The 21244-nt window shown below is 39.0% G+C and overlaps 2 protein-coding genes across 2 annotated transcripts; one reads left to right on the top strand and one right to left on the bottom strand.

The window, feature by feature from the left end:
• Positions 1 to 6211: 6211 nt before the first annotated feature.
• LOC144712117 (uncharacterized) lies at positions 6212 to 10123 on the bottom strand. Its single transcript, XM_078586304.1, has 7 exons — positions 9931 to 10123; positions 8897 to 8987; positions 8258 to 8373; positions 8018 to 8077; positions 7870 to 7935; positions 6418 to 6628; positions 6212 to 6332 (listed from the first exon to the last, which is right to left on the bottom strand). The coding sequence occupies exons 1-6, from the start codon at positions 9985 to 9987 to the stop codon at positions 6440 to 6442; spliced, it is 579 nt and encodes a 192-aa protein (XP_078442430.1). The 5' UTR covers positions 9988 to 10123; the 3' UTR covers positions 6212 to 6332; positions 6418 to 6439.
• A 5401-nt stretch (positions 10124 to 15524) lies between these two features.
• LOC144711952 (transmembrane 9 superfamily member 2-like) lies at positions 15525 to 18599 on the top strand. The gene is made up of 7 exons (XM_078586113.1): positions 15525 to 15777; positions 15925 to 15965; positions 16459 to 17035; positions 17164 to 17301; positions 17386 to 17542; positions 17629 to 18113; positions 18197 to 18599. Exons 1-7 carry the CDS (start codon positions 15641 to 15643, stop codon positions 18414 to 18416), a joined length of 1755 nt encoding a protein of 584 aa, XP_078442239.1. The 5' UTR covers positions 15525 to 15640; the 3' UTR covers positions 18417 to 18599.
• The last annotated feature ends 2645 nt before the right edge of the window (positions 18600 to 21244 follow it).

Here is a 21244-nt window from a genome sequence, read left to right as displayed (position 1 = left end):
GGAGAGAGAGAGATAAAGGAAGAAAGTATATACGTAAGGTTTTTAAGTGCGGGGGCTAGGGGCTGATAAGGTGCAACGGCACACATGCTAGCCGCAAGCGACCAAACAGGTGTTCAAGCCTACCCGGAGCCAGCAAGCATCGGCGCCCGGTTCAAACCCTACCAATCCCACCTAGGAGCCCACATAGAGGCCTAACACAAATATCTCACACTCACGCGTGGAGGAGATAGAACAGGATTTATATAGATATTGTTTTTCTACCAATTTTTTATAAAGGATTATAACTGCATGTTTCTTTCAGCTCCCCGCCAAGATGAACCGAGAAGTGACAATGGGGATCATGGCCCAACTGGCCATGATATTTATAAAATTAAAAGGAATTATGATTACTCAATTAAACTATTTTAAATATTATCTCTATCTAACAACTTAATTCTATTATAATTAATCAAATCCTATTTTATCATATATCTCCCTTAAGCAATTATTATATATATCTCTTGAATCTATAATTAACTAAATAACCCATCATTACTATATATATCTCTTATCTTATACATAATCTATCATTAATTAAATAAATAACTCTTGTCATCCTCTATAGCTTATTAATATATATATATATATATATAACCGTCCACTACCTATCTCTAGCTTATTACATCTTATTAAAACTACAAATACATTTCATTATCTTACCTACTTACTATTTTGAATGTCATAAAAGTATTATCAACTCTTTTTTTAATTTCAACTCTCCCTTTCACCAATTTTAGCTATTTGCTTCTTATTAACTATTATTATATAGTCATTATTCACCCCAACTATAACTCGACCATAGTACATCCCCCTTTTCTAATTTTGCCAAATCCATAGCTACCTCTTTCTTCTCACTTATCTCGACCTTTTCACTACTGCTATTCTTACTTTTCCGTGTCAACCTTTAACAAATCTCTTTAACTACCCTTATTATCATCCTAAATTCTCTATCACCCTAACTCACTTATTATGTCAACTTCTAAAGGCCAGCCCATGTGGAGACCACCTCACTCCTAATATACAAACCTGAGTGATTTTTCTATTTTAAAATTTTTATTTGATTTAGGAAATTAAAATTATAACCACAGTAAAGTGATACAATTTGCTTTTGCCAGAGACACATGGAATACAAATGTATTGATAGTCTCAAAGGAGATCTTTAAGTGATAGGACGTGTCCCACATGTTTGATGACCTCGAATGGTCCATCATATCATGGCACAAGCCTCTTGTCCCACGAGTCTCTAATCAAGGGATTCTAAATCGTCCTAACTCAGGTGCAATTTCAAGTCCACAAAGATAATAGTGTGGTCAAGATGCGATCATTCACCCATGGTATTAGAAGAGATCGACTCACGAAAGATGATGTAGCTAAATCCCTGGCCAAGGTAGTGGAAATATCAGAGAAGGCATTTTACGATATTTCACCATTAGTCATTGTTAATCAAAATGATTAATTAGGATTTGACGATTAACCATACCCTAAGTTCTTCAAGATTCTTACATGGATGAGGGATTACACGTGCCCGGAGACTTATGACAATAAAGGATCCATGAGAGGGTTCACATATTGCATTCTAGAGAACCCCTAGCTAGCAACTTAACCAATTAATTGGGTTAAATTGATATTTGGTTACTTAATATATTTGTGATATAGTTATTGAATAATGTCATCCCAATAATTATTAGTATGCCATTGAAGTCATTAAATAGACTTATACATGGGGCCTAGAGCGTCATACTCGCAACATTTTTGGATGTTAGGGGCTATACTAAACGTTTGTGGATTTCCATTAATTTTTCCCAAGGACAGGCTTCTAAAAATTGAGGGGGAAACCTCATTTGATACCCATGCAAATCAGTTTTGAGTGTCCCCCACTTCTTCTCTTCCTTTCCCATGAGTGCTACTTCTAGTGTAGATTTTATGGAGAAGAAATCAGATTTCCAGCAGCAGAGTTTGTGAGAGAATAGGAGATCCAACGCTCTGAAGATCGTGTGGATATGTCTAGAGGCTGAGCATCTAAATGGCTTGAAGCTGCACACTCAAGGAACCAAGAAATCACATATTCAGTCCATGCAAAGGTGATGTTTTTCGGTTTTCCATGTTCTTGGTTTCAGATTTGTTTTAAATTTGATATTTTTCTACCTCGATATAACCAACAAGGGGTTGGCTCCATCACTCATCTCAGGTTAGAGTTTTTACCACACATCTCGCTGAAGGTCCTCTTGTGCTCTGCCACCTATTCGTAGAGATTCATCACCACCTCACATAATAGTGAATTCTCCTTGACACGTCGCCTCTCACTCATCCTATTAGTCTATTTAGATCTCAAATTTAGAGAATTAATTTACAAAGGTCTATGCTCCATACGATCAGGAACTCAACTTATTATATTTTTGTGGAATACTTCCGCCTTCTCCCTCATACAGAGAATTATTTGGCTTTGCTATGTAGATCTCCTCTCAAGTCAATCCCGATCCCCATCCAAAATAATAAGTGATAACCAGTGTTTACTTTGTGGGCCTTGATAACACCCTAATTTTTATCTTTATTTCATGTTATTAGCACAATTTTATGCATTTAAAGAGCTTAAAATGGGGTTTTTATCATATATTTACATGAAAATAGTGTTTTCAAGTGATTTCTGATTTTTCCCTAATTTTCTGTTAATTCTATGAATTTTAAAGGATTTATTGAAGCTCGAAATAATTATTTTTGAATGAAAATGGCATATTTAATATTTTATTTCGACATTTATCAGCATGGGAATGAATCAGTGAATTTTCTAGAATTTTTTAATTTTTTTGCGAATTTTTAGGATTTTTCTGAAATTTATTTGAAGAGGAAATGTATTTATTTCAAGGAAAAAAGTATATTTATAATAAAAAAAGTATTTGTATTATTTTTGAACTTTCAAGGGCCTTTTTGCGAACTTTCGTTGCAAAAAGACCCTGAAAACAGCTCTCGGTCGCGCACTACAAGCGTAAAGATCCAATTTAAAATTTTATAGGGTTTTATTGCAATTTTTAATATATATTTTTAATGTTTTTAGGAGAAATCGGAGGAGAGAGAGTGCGCCATGGGCATATACGCAATTAGTTTTGGGCGGCATCCAAAAGCAATTCTAGGCTTTTTAAGGACTTTTCTGCAAAAAGGAGGATTCAAAATGTGCAAGCCAATGAGAGAGCGACACGTCATTGCGTGTTTAAAAACGAAATTAATAAATAAATCAATTTTAAATCCAATGGATTAAATTGGTTTAAAATTGATTTATTAATAACTTTTGATCCTGAAGTTCGATTGAGATGATTTTTTTATGGATTTGTTCGTCTTGATCCCCTCTTTCTATCTGTACGGTTGGATCATTCAGATCCAGCTTACATTGATAGATAAATATTAAGTACTAAACGGGGGTAAAATAGTGATTTTTAACATATAACCTAAGTATAAAAGCTAAATTTCGAGAGGGGGAGCTTATTCTTGATGGTTCTCTATCACAGCTGCAAGACAGAGAGGAGTCCCACCCTGGATCAAGTTATCTGGTACTTTTTCCTTGATTGTATTTGGATTTGTGCATTTTGAATGAGATTAGTTCAATTTCTTGTTTCTTCTTCTTGGTTTTGATCTGAAATTCTAAATCGCTTGGCTTGAGCGGCATGTACAAGCCCTGATTAGGATTGAGAGGAGAATTTGAGGGATTCAACTAAGCATTCAATTGCATTCCAAAGAAAAACTCTAAAAAAAATTAGTTTTAATTCTTAGGAGATTAAATTACCCCCATTTCAGTTCTGAATTATCAAAGTTGCAAAAACAAACCAAACTCAAATTAAAAATTCCCTTTTAACCTCTCTAATTGACCTCTTGGATCCTTTATTAGGATCAAAGAAGCCAATTTAGAGCTCCATATTTCTTCTATTCATCTCAACTCTTTTACCCCCCTTTCTAAATTCTCATCTAATTAGGGTGACTTGATCCTCATTAAAGATCAAATTCAGTTTAATCAGAGTGAAACGACCAATACAATCACCAAATCGAATTCCTTACTAGCTTCCCTTGGACGACACTCGTACTTATCACTATACGTCTTAAGTGGAGTTCTTATAAATTTTATTGCATAAGCCAAAATCCACAACGACAAGGGCTAAAAATTGCATAGTTTTTACCCCTATTTTCGGCTTATCAGGCCTTGATGTCATACTAAATTTTCATATATTTAAACTTGCAAGCACCAATTTGTAATATAGCATCACATTGATATTTACAATATCTCAATGTCAAGCAGCCTTCACCATCACATCAAAAGTTGGTTGAGAATATTAGTGGGGTCGCCCCCTACACAATAACATTTTGTAGCATTATCCAAGATAATTAGCCAACATTTTGTAGCATAAGATGTCAATGCGACCTATACATTGGCACTTAGCCTTACATCAGAATTTCAAGAACACACTATGCCTTGTCTTATTGGGTTGCCTCCTTCAACTCCACACCTCAAGTAGCAACAATACTGCTATCCACCTGTAGCGCAAGCACGCCCATGGTCAGTCCTACTATGATACATCTCACTCCTTCGCGTCTTCACCATAGGATACTACACTTCATGTGCCCTTCTAGATCTATCACCCTATGTGTAGCATTCAGAGGTTGTGGTACGAAGCATGCGATCTCCCTTCTTTGCACTGGCACCACCTTTGATTAGCATGTGCTTTGGACAAGACCGACATCAACTTTGTGTAAGTCATCGCCTAGGACCAGCACAGTGTTCTCATGGAATGCTGTGGATAAGGAGTGCGCAGTGCATCAGTATGCTTATGGGGAATTGGAGCGTGGTCTCTACTATTAGCACTAGCCAGGCACACGTGTAGGCTTGCTGGCTTTGCAACGTTGGTTGCTCTTACTGCCGAGAGCACGCGTAGAACCGCCGCTCCTTGTGAACTGGTAGTGAGACATCTCACCAGCCTCCATGTGGGTCGCCGCTACGACATGCGCTCGTTGGGGCCCCACCACAAAGGAAGGGTTGGGTGCACATTGCTGCATGGAGTGCCTACAGATTGGGGGTCTCACAGGGATGGCCTAGTCACATATGGTCCAATAGTGTCTACCGGTTGCAGGTTGAAATTTTAAACTGCAATTCATACTGCTTACAGAGAACCAGTAGAACATTCACACCAATATATCACCAGCATTTTGCATCTCTCTCATTGCCAAGCTCTCTCATCTCTCTGCTCTCATCTCTCTCCCTCTTCATGTTCATATCTATCTCTCTCCCTCTCATCTGTCTCTCTTTTCTCTCCATCCTTCATCTTTCTCTTAATGTTTATCTCTCTCTCTTTCTCATTTATCTCTCTCCCCCTACTCGTCTCGCTATTATCTTTCTCATTGTTCTCTATCTCAGATTTATTGTTTGTCTTTCTCTTAATGTGCATCTCTCTCTCCCTACTCGACTCTCTCTTATCTTTCTCATTTTCTCTATGTCAGATTTATTGTCCGTCTTTCTCTTAATTTCATTTCTCTCTTTCTCATTAATCTCTCTCACCATACTCGTCTCTCTCTTATCTTTCTCAATGTCAGATTAATTGTCTGTCTTCCTCTTAATTTTCATCTCTCTTTTTCATTTATCTCTCTCGCCCTACTCATCTCTCTCTTATCTTTCTCATCTTTCTCTATGTCAGTTTTTTTGTCCATCTCCATGCACATTTCTCTCTTATGTTTCTCACTCTCTCTTACACCTCCCTCTTTCTCATTTAATGTCTCTCTTTCACCTTGCTCATCTCTCTCTCCCTCTCATTTCTCATCTCTATCTCTTTCATCTATCATCCCTCTCAGGCACTTTTGAGCGGTGCATGGAGTGAATTTCCTCACCAGATAGCACAACCATCAGTATTCATGATATGAATGCTTGCCTGTATCTGATGGATGGGTTGTTAATTTGGCAAAGATATACTTCACAATTTAGAATAAAACTTTTTTATCCATCATGAACTAATAAATGGATTAAACTCATTTTTATGAAGCATTTTAGAAACCATAGGAATGACACGCCCCGACGTCATGGGGACGCGTTGCCCTGTCCTGTTCCACGGTCTGAGCTGCGCATGGCCGAGTGCCGACGTGATATATCAGGATGAGACAGATGACGCATCTCGTCCCGTAAACGAATACTACTCAGAAATGTGCTCAATCTTTTTTTTTTTTTTTTGAAGAAAGAAATGTGCTGAATCATAAGACCAAAAGTAGTTACAAGAATTTACCCGATATCAGCCAAATGCCTGCCAAGTCACGAGCCGCCATGTCTGCAATGACAAAAAAAACAGAGATTTATTAGATTTAATTTCAGTGAAATTGTGAAAAAACTTGAACTTTTCTTTAATTATGTACCATGATAGTGGAAGGATGGCGGTCAGGAAGAGGAGCTGGCGGAGTGGCCGCCAAGCAGCTGATTTTCTTTCAAGGTGCTGGCGAGCCAGTCGAGGCCCTCGTAGAGGCCCTCGCCAGAGATGGCGCAGGTCCCCTGTATGTGCCATCTTCGTCCTTTAAGGTCATACAAGCCGAGCCCTTGGCAAACCTCCTGCGGCGTCATCGCTCCTCTCTGATGAACAATCGAGATCATTGAGCTCAATACAAGTACAATTTCCTAGTAACCCACTCGATCTTAGCCATGAATGACAACCGGACAAGTGAACAATGTCAAATCTACATCCGCCTGGTCATCGTCATCTATCGCTCGATGAGGACTCGTCGTCGTCATTCATCCAAGCAAAACATGGATGACATGACGATGACGATCATGATGTTGATGACAAATTTGTCTCCTGAGCTGTATCATCAGTATCATCCTTATCTTCCAAACATCAGTTACGGTTTCGTCATTGTCATTGGTCCAAGCCCCCCATGGATGATGATGATGATCACAATTTGGATAGTAATAACAGTCACTTAGTTGCTGTACAAATATATTCTGATCAGGGTGTGGGCGAAGATTGATATTGAGATGAACTGGATGGTTTTTGTTTGATTTGCATCACCGATAAGTCGTTCATCAGATTCTTGGTGGAATTTGAAAACGGGATAAGAACAAAGCTTGATAGGGATACGAATCAAAAAATAATTACTAGCAATGGATCAGAAACCAACATCTTGGATTATGAAAGTTCTATGACGATGTAGTAGTATAAGTCTGGAAAAAGATCTTGAAATAAGGACATGGAAGATTAGAGCAAAATGGTTGGGAAAGCCAACATCTTATACAGTAAAACTTGGATTGTGATAGTTCTATGGCGATGTAGCCATATAAGTCTGGAACAAAGATCTTGAAATAAGGCCATGGAAGATAAGAGCAAAACGGTTGGGAAAGCCAACATCTTATCCTGTAGAACTTGGATTATGATAGTTCAATGAGGCCATAAAAGATTTTGAGATAAGGCCATAAAAGATAAGTGCAAAATGGTTAAGAAAAACAGACATCTTATCAAGGAAAACATGAATTATGATAATTCCGTGACGATGTAGTCATATAAGTCTGGAACAGAGATCTTGAAATAATGCCATAAAAGATAAGAGCAAAACGGTTATGAGATGATTTTGGATAGTTTTTTAGTGTAACCTATTCAACCAAGAAACTAGTTTAACTCCAATAAAATCATTTTTCAAATTCTTGATGGAATTTTTTTTTTGAGGAAACTAAGAATTCTTGATTGAATTCTTGATGGAATTCAACGAAATTATATCAGAGTAGAACTGGATCAGGATAAAAACTAAGACCAATAAATTATATCATTATAGATTATGGGGCGGAAAATAAGGTCTAAATAATCTCTTGGTTGAGTTTACCATGTCTTGTTTGTTGGCGAAAACCAGGATGACGCTGTTTAGCATAAAGGGGTCTCTGATTATAGCCTGAAGGAATGGCAAATTTGTCAATAGTAATAATGCTCATCTGAATTTTTTCACTCATGAGGTAATTTCTAAAACCCAAGACCTGCAATTCAGCTTTTGCCTTGCCGATCCGCTCACGGTCCAAGGAATCAACTACATAGATCTGGGAAATGCATAAAAAAGATAGAAGTGTGAAACAGTAAGATAATCAGAAGACCTGCAACTAGGTTACCTAACTCTTTGATTAAAAAAAGAGAGATGCAAATTGATAGACAATTTAATCTTCGATTAAAATACAAAAGGATGACCAATGAAGCAACTTGATATTCATCACAGAATTTACCAGGCCATCTGTGTTGTTGAAGTAATGTCTCCACAAAGGCCTCAGCTTCTCTTGCCCACCAACATCCCAGACGGTAAACATAACATTTTTATACTGAACCTTCTCCACGTTGAAACCTGAGTAGGTCAAAGGAGGAAGCTGATCTTGGAAAAAAAACTAAGAATATAAATAGAACTGTAACGGGAGAATCTTACTAGGCCAACAATCGAAATTGCAAAGAACACAGGGCTTTCAAAAGTCGCGTTTGACGATAAATATAGTTCTGTATTTTAATAGCTTTAGGGTTCCTAACCTAGAAACCTAGGCAGTTAATTAAGTTTGGGTATTCTCTTTCTAGCCTATTTTCCAAATCGGATGATGCGTGAACAGCATCTGTTACCTAGTAAAGAATGGAATTGGACAGTCATCGGTTGAGTATTAAAATTAAAGTACGAAGGAATGGAAACAACTGAGCTAAAGAAATAGAATCATTTTCTTCTTTAATGATCAATCGAAAACAGATCTTTTCCAAAACATGTTTTAAGAAAAACTTTTCACAGACGGTAACAAAGAATATAGCTACGAGTATCTTAAAAAAGGAAAAACACTGAGAGAAAGTAAAAAATATGTAAGAATATTTCAATAGTTGTAAATGACAACCTATAGTTGGAACAGTTGATAGGACCTCGCCAATGTGAAGCTTGTAAAGGATTGTCGTCTTCCCAGCCGCATCTAATCCCAGCATTACAACCTGTTCAAGCAAGAGATTTAAAAGTTAAACGAAAGGGCGTCCAATAACATTGAAAATCGACTATAAGTTAATGATCCGGAAAATGGATTTCAAAAACTGGTCCACAAGACGGATATTTAAAACTGGTCCGCAAATGTGGAACCTTTTTATTTCATCGAAATGATTAGAACGCGAGGTTTACATGATTTTGAACATGGAGCGTACTTTTTAAGAGCAGCTAGCCGATTTAATATCCATAGATTAATCTCGTGAGGGTTCACATGAGCCCATGAATAACAAAACAGTTATCGAGCACCACTGACAATCTGTTGAACATTTCTGATTTCATTATAATGGCTAGAATGCGAAGTTTACATGATATAGAACATGGATAGTAATTTTAACATGGATAGTAACTTTTAACCAATTCAACATCCACAGATTAATCTCGCGAGGGTTGACAACAGCTCATGAATTCCAAAACAATTATCAAGCACAACTGACATGAGAAAAAAAGGCAAATAAAGTAGGCATTGACGCATAGAACCATTAGCTTATCAAATTTCGGGTTTAACAATAAATCAGCCTCTCAATTTTTTTACCTCTTACTACGCATGTTAGAAGATTCACACATTATCGGAGTAAGAAATAAGCGGAAGGAGAAAATCCAACTGGCAAACATCTTAAGACAGAAAAATAGCGCCTGTAAAATGCAATAGAAGAATTAAAACGACGTCCAACAAAAATTCAATCGTCATCCCTTGCATAACGGCGATCGATGCACAAAAATGAAAGAAACCGGAGCGAGATTCAGCTCTACCATGCGCCGAGAAAATCCAAATCCGCATTGGAAAAGAGAAAACAGGAACCACCCAGGATTTCTTCGAATAAATAGATCAGATGGCAGATGACAGAATCAAATAACAAATAAAATTATAAAAATTAATTTGCGGCAAGGAATGACCCTCATTTCGCTGTTGCCGAAGAAGGCGTCGAACAATTTCCGGAAGGCCTGCCCCATCTTCGATCTCCCAGCTTAAACTTGAAACAATCAATCAATCCCCCTCTCCGATCCCTCTTCCTCGCCCTTGATCCGATGAATGGGAGATTATTTCAGACTCCAGATCAAATCAGCAATTCTTCGAACATGCCCTTTGACCCTACAACTTTTTTAATAGTACACAAATATTCGACCTTCAGGTATTATTATTATTCGGTTTAGGCTCGCATGACAACGACGGAAAATTGTAGTTTTCCCCTTGAAACAGCTGTAATAGCGTTTCAGCCCTTACCAGCCCTTGAGAAAAGAGAAACTCCACGTCATTATGACGTGGAAATACAGTCGTAGCCTTTTTCCACTCTCTTCCAGGTATTATCTCTCTTCCATGATCTTGATATTGTGTACATTCGTCTAGGAGGAGATCGTCTCGTCCTACGTCCCAATTTTTAGAACTTCGTTAGTGTTGGGCGCACACACTCGCGAAAGCGTACTTGGACGTGACCCAATGCAGAAGATGTCGAGGAAGATCCCAAGACGATTCGAGGAGAAACACCGAGGCGTAGTCGTTAGCCTCGTCACGTCCCCTCGTCGTCAACGTCAAGAGAGCACCAACTCCAAGAGTGTGAGAGAGGGAAGGATAAAGAGATTTCTAGTTCAAATGAACTTCCAATAAACTCTACTCAACTCAAAGGGAGATAAGAATAATACATCAAGGGATGTTGGGGTGAAGACAACAAGGGAAATGGGGGGCCTTTTATAGGCACAACACAAGGCCTAAATACCCCCTAAAAACTAGGCAAAGAAGGCACAATCCTATTTTCAAGGATGCGCTAGGTCATCCTACTTTCAAGGATGTACCAAGTCATCCTATTTTCTAGGATGTACCAAGTCAACCCCGCAATCCTAAAACTTAGGGCTGGGGGGTTTGACATTTCCAACAGTTAGAATCGTTCCGTCCTGAGTTCACCCATCTCTAATATTTTCATCCACGTCTCGTCACGTTTCAAAACCGTCCCATCCAAGACATTTTTGTTATGTCCCACGTCCGGGACGAAGCCGGGCATTAGTCCACTCGGAATTTGACACATGGCACAGGCGGTAGAATTCCAGCTGGAGCTCTTAGGCAAATACATGACTCCACATGATGCAGAAACTGCCTCGTCTGTCGTCTAAGGCCCCAGAGGGGACAATTATTTGGTCCATGCAAGAAACAATCGTTACGTTCGGGGATTGATGCATGATTCTTTGTCTTGTGGATGGTCCAAACTCCAGGAGGGGACATTTTTCCGTCCACTGACAAAATTACCGTCCATCCACCTCCGTGCTCTATACTCGACATATGTCTCTTTGCAATAAACCAGGATATTGGCAACCATGTCAATGGCCTCCAACCTCTCTCTATCATTCTCACTCTATCCTCGTTAGAAAACGGTTGTGTTCCTTTTCACTCTCTTATGGGTCTTATATATCCCTGTATTGGAAGGAAAATGAGTCACCTCGAACTATCTCTCTCTATTTTATAAACCTCTGTCCAACACGTCTTCAAGGGAGAAAAACCAAATGTTCTCGCAGGGTATTTTTTTGTCACCATATGATGATAGCATTGAGCCTCTCTAAGTGCTGGGATGCCAAGGAGAAATTCCAATGACCTTATAACCCAGGTTCATGATGGAAATATATGTAGCCGACAAGTCAATCACACATTCCACATCTCATACAAGGTTCATTAATAGAACATATTCATTATGGTGAACGTGTGATGCTCATAATAAAGTCCATGAATACATGATCGTACTTGGTGAATTATGATGAGATCTTAATACAGAGATCACTAGTCTTTAAACACGTGTTCTAAACATTCCTATTCGAAGGATACACGAGAAGGACGTCGAAATATTCAGATAGAATAACATTATCTACCCTCACTCATATAATGAGTATGACCGGTCCCGTATCCATTACTGTGGAGAGACTAAGGATATATAATAGGTGCTCTTTAGTAGAATGAATTCACTGAATTGATTCATACGAATCCATGAATGATATTATAGCGAATTGTCAATCATGTTGATTCATGTCACGGTTGTGTATGTGATCCTTAGAACTAAGTCATCAAAGACATCTTGTAGACGTTTGGTTGTACTTTAACTATGGCCAATGAGTCTCTATTAATGGGGAATTTTAAATGATCTTAGTTTCAGTGCATCAATAAGTTTATGAAGATGATTAAGTGGTCAAGATGGGATTGTCCATACTCGGTATAAAAGGTGACAGCTCAAGGAAGATCATGCAATGAAGTCCTTAACAAAGGAAGGGAAACATCATAAAAGAGTTCTCCGATGATTTTCGAATGCATCAGTACTAACTCCAATGACCAAGTAGGGTATGACAGTTGACCATACCCTAAGTCGTCCAAGTCGCGTCAAGTGGATGAGGGATTATACGTAAATGGTAACTGATGACAAACATGTTTTATAAGGGAGTTGATACATGCTGCTTTGTATCTTCTAATGGTAACTGATGACAAGTCGCGTCAAGCGCACGAGGTATAGCTTCGCACGCCAAGTGTTTGAGAATAGACCTATGGATCAAGTTAAATCGATTCGACATTAATTAATCTACATGACGATATAGGTAATTAATTTGGAAGGCCAATAAACGTTATAGGGCCGCGGGAGTCGTTAACTAGGTTGATACATGGGCCTAGAGGGTCGCACGCAAATGATCTTTTAGACATAAAAAAATATACGTAAGTTTTGGGGTTTTTTATGAAACATACCTCTGAGTATAAATAGGGGAAGGCCTTGAGAAAAATTCACCCAGGCCAGAATTTTTTAGGGCCCTTCACCTTCTTTTCCCTTCTCCCCAAACCCCCTCTCCATGCCCAATGCGATCGGGATAGTGTAACGACGACGATGGAGGTAGAACGGGGCTCATCAACGAGAAGGAGATTCAACATGCCGAGGATTGTGTGGATAAGTCTGGAGGCTGCACACTTTAACAGCTCGACTAGTCTCACTCTGAGATCCAAGAAATCAAGGATACAATCCATGCAAAGGTACTTCATTTTAATGATCATCCATTGCGTGGAATCGTCGTCTTCATCCATGTCAATGACTCTAGAACCCAACAGTTCAAGGGTCATGATCATATAAATTGGAGAATAGTAATCATCTTCAGTCTTCATCTTAATTTGATCCTTGTTTTTTGGCCCATGTTTTACAAGCAAAGGATTGAGACACGTTTATTTGCAGTTACTAGAATCAAAAGGAATTACTGAATTAGGCAAACTTACAATATATTAGCATCCAGTTTATATGTGAGTTTGAACTCAACTTTTAGAACTTTCCAAACTTCACAAGCATTGGCTAATTCAAGACTCATTTTGCAAGATTCCTGGATAATTTCATAACATTCACGAGCAAGGTCATGTTCTTTGTTGAGAGGTTGCACACACACTTCTAAAGCTACATGGTATTTTAATCTCATACTTATAACTAGGGTTTGACGGTCCCGGTCCGGTCTGGTTTTATGGCATGGACCTAAACCGCACCTGAAGTTCAGTCCGGTTCCGGTCCGGTCTTGTTCGCTCCCGGTCCAGTTTGGTACCGAGGGTGGCGGAGGAACAGGCGGGGGGGACAGAGGCGTTGTGCATGGGAAGCAGCGTCAATGAGCTTTGGGGCGGGTCATGGAAAGGGAGATGGGGAGGGGAATGGGTAGTATGTGGGATAGGGTCCGGTCCGGTCCAGTTTTTTGGCATGGACCTAAACCTTACCTAAAGTTTGGTCCACTTCCGGTCCGGTCTTTTTTTGGACCCAATTCAGTCCGGTCCGACCGGTCCACGGTCTAAAATGTCAAACCCTACTTATAACTATCTTAACCCTATCATTAGCGTAACTGAATCCTTTTAATTGATATTTCTAAATTATTTCTTAATAGATACAATTGATACACATATATACTTGTCAATGCTTCAAAAAATTTGTATGATAGTTGAAGCTTTGATTCCCACTCTCTCTCCATATCTATATTTCTCTCATCCTCGCTCTTTATCTGTCCCTATATCTTTCTCTTACGGTAACTCACTTAAGAGGAGGCAACTTCCCTCTCTCAGCATCTCTCTTTACCTCTTTCTTTTGTATCTCTCTTCAGTTATCTAACTAAAGAGAAGTTATCAGCTTTCTCTCTCTTACATTATATAAACTCTAGAGAAGTAAGAAGGATTCATTATTACCATCTCAATATCTGCATGTATCTCTCTCTTCCATTTTCTCACCAGAGAAGTTAACACATGTTTGTGTCACTATCTAGTGATAGAATCTAGTGAGATGGTGTTAGAGATGACGCTGTTTAAATCACAAGTGTAAGAATATAGAGAGTGAACATGTTGTCTTTCTAGAGAGAGAGAATGAAGCATTTTCAAGTATAGTGCAAGATCACCAAGACAGGGACGAAAGACGGGTGTCCTACATCCTAATTTTTGGAGGTTTTTCAGAATCATCCCATCCAGAGTTTGTCCCATTCCAAATATCTTTGTCCATGTCCCCTCCTCTCTGAAAACCTTCTCGTCCAAGATATTCTCATCCTGTCCAACGTCCAGGAAAAATGCCAACCATGCGTCAGCATAACGCCACTCCACATTTGACATGCGACATAGCACATCGGCCAGCTAGAGCTCGCAATCTCCTACTCGAGTCCCTCGGGATGTAGAAACCATCCCGTCCATCGTCTAAGGTCCTGGACACCACAGTTATTTCATCCGTGGACAAAAACATTGTCTCCTCTTGAGACCAGATGCCAATTCTTCCTTCCATCATTTGTCCAAACATCCAGAGGGAACAATTGTTTCCTCTGCTGATGAAATAACCGTCTCATCCACATCTTCAAGACTCCAAATTTGCATCTCTCTCTCTCTCTTCTGCTCCCTTCCTAATTCCATCTCTCCCTTTCTCTCTCTACTTTTGTGTAACAAACACTGCAAGGAACCAAGAGAGAGATATCTATCTCATTGTGAGAGTATAGTGCAAGCATGTGGACGGGACGGTTTTTTCATCCCAGACAAAAAATCGTCCCCTCCGCGAGGTTGGATGAAAGTCGGGATGGAAATTCATCACGAGACCTTTGGACATGAAGGTTTTCGTCCACTCGGACGAAAAAAGTCCCGTCCGGAGGTCTCAGACGAAAAAAACTATCCCGTCCATATCCCTGCACTGATTCCGGATGTCGGACGGGACGATCTTCGTCCCATCCCGTCCATCATCCATGTCCCAAACAATCCAGAACTACAGAGTGCAGGGACGCGGACGGGACGGTCTTTTCGTCGCAGGACTAAAAGACCATCCCGTCCGTGAGGTTGGATAAAAATCGGGACGGAAATTCATCCTGTGACCTCCGGACGAGACGAAGTTCATCCATCGTCCAGGTCTCTTCCACATCTTCAACATCTGGATCTCTCTGTCTTTCTGCTCCCCTTCTGATTCCATCTCTCCCTTTCTCTCTCTACTTGTGTGTAACACTACAAGGAACCAAGAGATATATCTATCTCATCCTGAGAATATGCAAGGCCTTTCACAGTTTTAAGAAGAAGAAAGAACCTTAGCTTCCTCTCTTTCTCTCTATATCTCTAACTCTCTGTTTCTCTCTCTACTCCAGAGGAGAGATCAAGGTCGAAGCTATGTGGCCCGGTATCCTTCTCGCGTTCATCCTGCTCCTCGGCTCGAAGGTTAGGGCTGATGCTGATGATCACACCTATGTCAAGGGAGATTCCGTCCCCCTCTACGCCAACAAAGTTGGGCCATTCCACAATCCGAGGTCATCCGCTTTGAGAATTTCTTTCTCCGTTGATAATTTCTTGCTGGAATCGTATGTTCTCGTCTGCTAGGGTTTTTCGTTGTTTCTTGGACGATTTACTTCTTCTAGGGTTTCGCAATTCTCACAATTTCCGGGTCGATCTTGCAGCGAGACGTATCGGTACTACGATCTGCCTTTCTGCTCCTCAGGTCTGGACTTCTAGCTTGTTTAAATTATTGCTCTTACCACTGTGCTAAAGATATAGCTAATAGCTAGGACACTATTTTTAACATTTCGGCAAGATAATTGATTTTTAACTCTGCCCCATAACACCTGCCGCTGGCCTATACATGTCCTATGCACATAGTTTGTTGTTTTTTGGGATTTGGACCTGCAACTCTGGACTGGGAGCTTGTTTGGATATTTGCCACTGTGCTAAAAGCTTTAGCTAACGGCAAGGAAATTACTATTTTTAACACTTTTGGTAGAATGTTGATTTTCAATTTTACCCACAACACCTGCCAATGGCCTATCCATTGCCGACCCGCTCACTTTGTTATTTTTTGGGATTTGAACCTGCAATTTTTGTTATAATTTGAGTGCTCAACACTGTGATAAAATCGATAGCTGATATTGGGTGCTAGTTCTACTAATTACACTATTTCCTTCTCGGCCTCACTATTTTTCTCTGTACTTAATCAGGCATTGTGTCGGATAAGAGAGAAGCCCTCGGCGAAGTCCTCAACGGGGATCGCCTCGTTGATGCTCCTTATAAGCTTAACTTCCGGGAAGATGTTCAGTCAAAGGTGGCTTGTTCGAAAAAATTGTTGAAGGAAGATGTCGCCAAGTTCAGGGATGCAGTTGCCAATGATTACTACTTTCAAATGTTCTACGATGATCTGCCGTTGTGGAGCTTTCTGGGGAAGGTGGAGAAGGCAGAAGGCAAAGACTTGAAATTCTTGCTGTTCAACCACATCCACTTTGATATCCTCTACAATGGTGATCAGGTAATAGCAATCAACGTTGAGAGGGATCCGAAATTTTCCGTAGATATTACTGAGGACAAGGAGATGGATGTGAGCTTTGGTTACTCTGCCTCATGGAAGCCTACCGAGATCCCGTTCTCGAAAAGGATGGAAAAATACTCCAAAATTTCATCTCAGCCACGTCATTTGGAGATTCACTGGTTCTCCATCATCAACTCCTGTGTGACTGTGCTGCTCCTCACCGGGTTTTTGTCCACTATTCTCATGCGAGTTCTCAGGAATGATTTCATCAAGTGAGTGAATTGTTAATTTTTTAAAATTCTTAAATTTTTACTGGTCGCTTTGAATTGTTAAAGGTTTTTAAATTTTTTGCTATTGGTTATTTTTCTGAGATATTCTCTGATTAAATCTACCATGGAAGATACTCGCATGATGAGGAGACAGCAGAGGATCAAGAGGAGACCGGGTGGAAGTATATCCATGGGGACGTCTTCAGATTTCCCGAGCACAAATCCTTGTTCGCTGCTGTTCTTGGATCAGGCACTCAGCTATTTGCCCTGTAAGATCATCTACTCCATGTTTTCCACCCAATTTTTATATGAAGTTTATTTTACTAATTTCTGCTGTTTGTATGTTACATCAGTACACTCTTCATCTTCCTCCTTTCTTTAGTTGGGGTGTTCTACCCTTACAACAGGGGAGCTTTATTCACGGCCCTGGTTATAATTTATGCTCTTACTTCTGGAATCGCTGGCTATACTACAACTTCAATGTACCTGCAGCTAGAAGGAACCAATTGGGTATAAAGTTTATACCATCTTGACGCTAGAAATTGAATTTTAGATAATAAATAACATTGGCACAAGATAATTTCCCGATATTTCAGGTGAGGAACTTGGTGCTAACAGGGTGTCTATTTTGCGGCCCTCTGTTCCTGACCTTCTGCTTCCTGAACACTGTGGCGATTGCGTATAATGCAACAGCAGCCCTGCCTGTGGGCACAATAGCTGTCATCCTCCTTATATGGGCTCTGGTGACAGCGCCGCTTCTTGTTCTAGGTGGCACTGCGGCCAAGTCAAACCGGGTCGAGTTCCAAGCTCCATGCCGCACTGCCAAGTTCCCCAGAGAGATTCCTCCTCTGCCATGGTACAGGAGCACAATTCCTCAAATGGCGATAGCAGGGTTCCTTCCTTTCTCTGCCATCTACATCGAGCTCTATTACATCTTTGCCAGCATTTGGGGGCACAAAATCTACACCATTTACAGCATACTTTTCATAGTTTTCATCATCTTGATCATCGTCACCGCCTTCATCACTGTGGCTTTGACCTACTTTCAGCTTGTCGTGGAGGACCACAACTGGTGGTGGAGGTAGGCACGGAGTTCCAAACACTAATAAAAAAATAACCTTGGTTGAAGGGGAATGTTTTTTTTACTTTTTTTATGTTTTTCAGGTCTGTGCTATGTGGAGGTTCCACTGGAGTGTTCATCCTATTCTATTGCTTCTACTACTATCATGCAAGGTCAGACATGTCAGGGTTCATGCAGACGTCCTTCTTCTTTGGGTATATGACCTGCGTAAGCTATGGTTTCTTCCTCATGCTGGGCACGGTTGGCTTCCGCTCCTCGTTGTTCTTTGTCCAGCATATCTACCGGTCCATCAAGTGCGAGTAAGCCAAGCTACTTCTGCCATTACTGATAATACTCCAGCTTCATGAAAAACCCAGCAAGGGAATGACAGCCCTTTGACTGGTGAAAAGTCCCGCCGTTTGTTACTTTTTTGTAGCGAGTGAAATGATCATCTCTCTAACCCAACTATGATCTTCTATGATGATGGAGATTTTAGGCGTTACATAATCTCTAATTCAAATGGACTTCAGAGAAATATAAGAGGTAATATGTACAAAAATATGATGTCTTTTATTTATTTATGATGGTTAGAATGATGTGTTGTTTTTTGCTAGAAATACTGACAAATCCGGATTCCGAAAATTATTTCTCCTAGAATTTTACTGATACTAAATTGGAAAAAGATTTAGTCCCGAACTTTGATCAATTCACTCGCTACAAAAAAGAAGGATTCTGCAATAATCTGCAGTCACTGGAGATGCCTTTATCATCTTCCAGAACTTTGCAAATGGACTCAGACAGCACCAAGAAAATTAGAACATAGACCCCACATAACCTCCAATTCATAAATCATAGCTCTTGAGGCAATCTCATCTGATAATATGTACCCGAGAAGAGATAATATTGAAAACTGAGACAGAGTGAGAGTCTGAAAATATTGCATAGCTTAGACAGACTGAAAATTTCTTTAGACGAAGGTTAGCAGATGAATTCGTTATCTGGTTTTGGTACAGGAAAAAAGATGAGAAAATGATGAGGCAATTACAAAATCATCATCTGGTGAATTGTACAATTTACGATGATGATGATAATTAGAATCATCATCTTTGCGAAACAAGCAGAACCCTGTTTTAAACAGATAGATAGGATACTCGATGAATTGAAATTCATTTAATGAGGGCTGCTATCTATGAATTTATATTCATAGATTCCAATAGATTCTTGTTCTTTTAAAGAACAATTTTACTTAATCTGGTTGAGATAGACTAGTCCTCTCTCAACTTATCCAATACCGTACATAGATGTCCCGTATGATCTTCCAGGCTCCAGTTATACTCAAGAAATTCATCTATTTATGCCACTAAAATTCATTAATATTCTCTTAAAAAATAAATTAGTTAAAATTTATAAAATTTTATGAGCATTGGTGAGTTCAAAAAGCGTTACCATAAAACTGCATCGACCATAAAATGACACGCATGTTATCTTGAATGCATCCATCATCCAGACTTGGTAGTACCCACTCTTAAGATCCAATCGAGAAAAAATTTTGATTTTTATGAGTTTCTTATTCAAAGTGCTTTTGTTCACTTCTACCTTATTAATGGACTATTAGATCAGATAAAGTCGCATCCTTATAACCCTTCTTTTTAAAGCATATAACAAAATGCACTGACGCTGCCTTGGAATGGTGGAAGCGTATTGCTCTTTGAACATTTCCTGTAACCCTAGGTAAGCAGAGAGTTTCAACTGTGAATTGTGAATAAGTAAAATGTAGTACAAAAAAATTATGCTTGGCTGATGCATACTCTACGTGAATTTATTATATGTGTTAAGAGATGTTTGAAGTGAGTGTTTGTAAGCTCAACAGTCCTGATTCATTTTTTCAACTTGAGTTTATTTCATTTGTATTGCAAAAGTATTCTGGTTCCAGACATAATTTGACTTTTTTTTCTTCTTATCGTAATTTTCAATTAGAAAGACTACAATATACATATATGGACTCTAGAAAATTTCCAGTTTTTAACCCCAATAAACTTATTTATACATATATTTCCTGATGGAGTTGAGTCTTGAGAGAGTTCCTAGGGCGAGTACTCTCTCTTCAAAGAAGACTTCAATTTAACTTAATCGTTTATATTTTTTTGTGGAATCTATGAGTTGGAAGAAATAGATGTATCCCAACCAGTTTTATATGCTCAACAACAAATAGTCATAATGGCGTGCCATATTAATAAAGAATGAAACGATTGGATGGGATGCCATCAAAGGGTTAAAGAGGAAAGAGAAAATTAATACCTTGATGTTATGTCAATAAATATTTTTATACATTTGTATCAGTGTTGTAATATTACTAATGGTATAGTATATAGGAAAGAGAAAATCTTTAATTTCAATTAACGGCTTGATAAAGGTATCTGTTAGTTACCGCTTCATTTGGTTTTGCCAGGCATTGGCCAGATCCATAAGTACGATGACCTTCAAGTGGAAATACTAAAGTCCACTTATCCATGCTTATTTCTTTCATTAAAGTCACGAACTCAATGCAAACCTTTCTTGATTATCCCAAAATACAAATAAAGCAACATGTACTTCTTTCTTAAGATCCACTAACAATTGATGCGTCCAAGAGTTATCATAACCAAATTTATGATGTGAAAAAATATATGCATTTCCCTTTAAAGATTTTCCATTCATACTTTAAATAAGTATTCCATGACGTATTTTGTGGAATATAAAGGTGGTCTCAGGATGGGTTCAAATATTTGGGCGTCCAAATAATACTTGCACATTTATCTGGAAAGTGGACTATCTCTGCAGCATATGAGTTGGACTGGAATTTTTATTATATGGGTGAATTGTATGACTTTTTATTTAAGAAACGATTACCTAATTAATTAAAAAGTTAGATAACCCAAAAGTACATTACGTCACTAGAGACTTTGATCTTGTTACTGAGAATGCAAAACTTTACGGATAATTTCAATTCCTTATAGGTTATTTTGTGTGAATACAGATGTAATCAATATAAATTTAGTGAAAAGTGATCTCAAGTGATAAGAAAAGTAATATACTGATTATAATACTAATCTTACACATTGCACTTTATTACCAGTAAATGATCATATTTTTTCATGTTTTCAGGGCTACAA

The sequence above is a fragment of the Wolffia australiana genome, chromosome 14 (assembly GCF_029677425.1).
Source record: "Wolffia australiana isolate 7733 chromosome 14, ASM2967742v1".
Classification (NCBI taxonomy): domain Eukaryota; kingdom Viridiplantae; phylum Streptophyta; class Magnoliopsida; order Alismatales; family Araceae; genus Wolffia; species Wolffia australiana.
The sequence above is the reverse complement of the archived record's forward strand: the minus strand, read 5'-3'. Positions and strand labels throughout refer to the sequence as shown.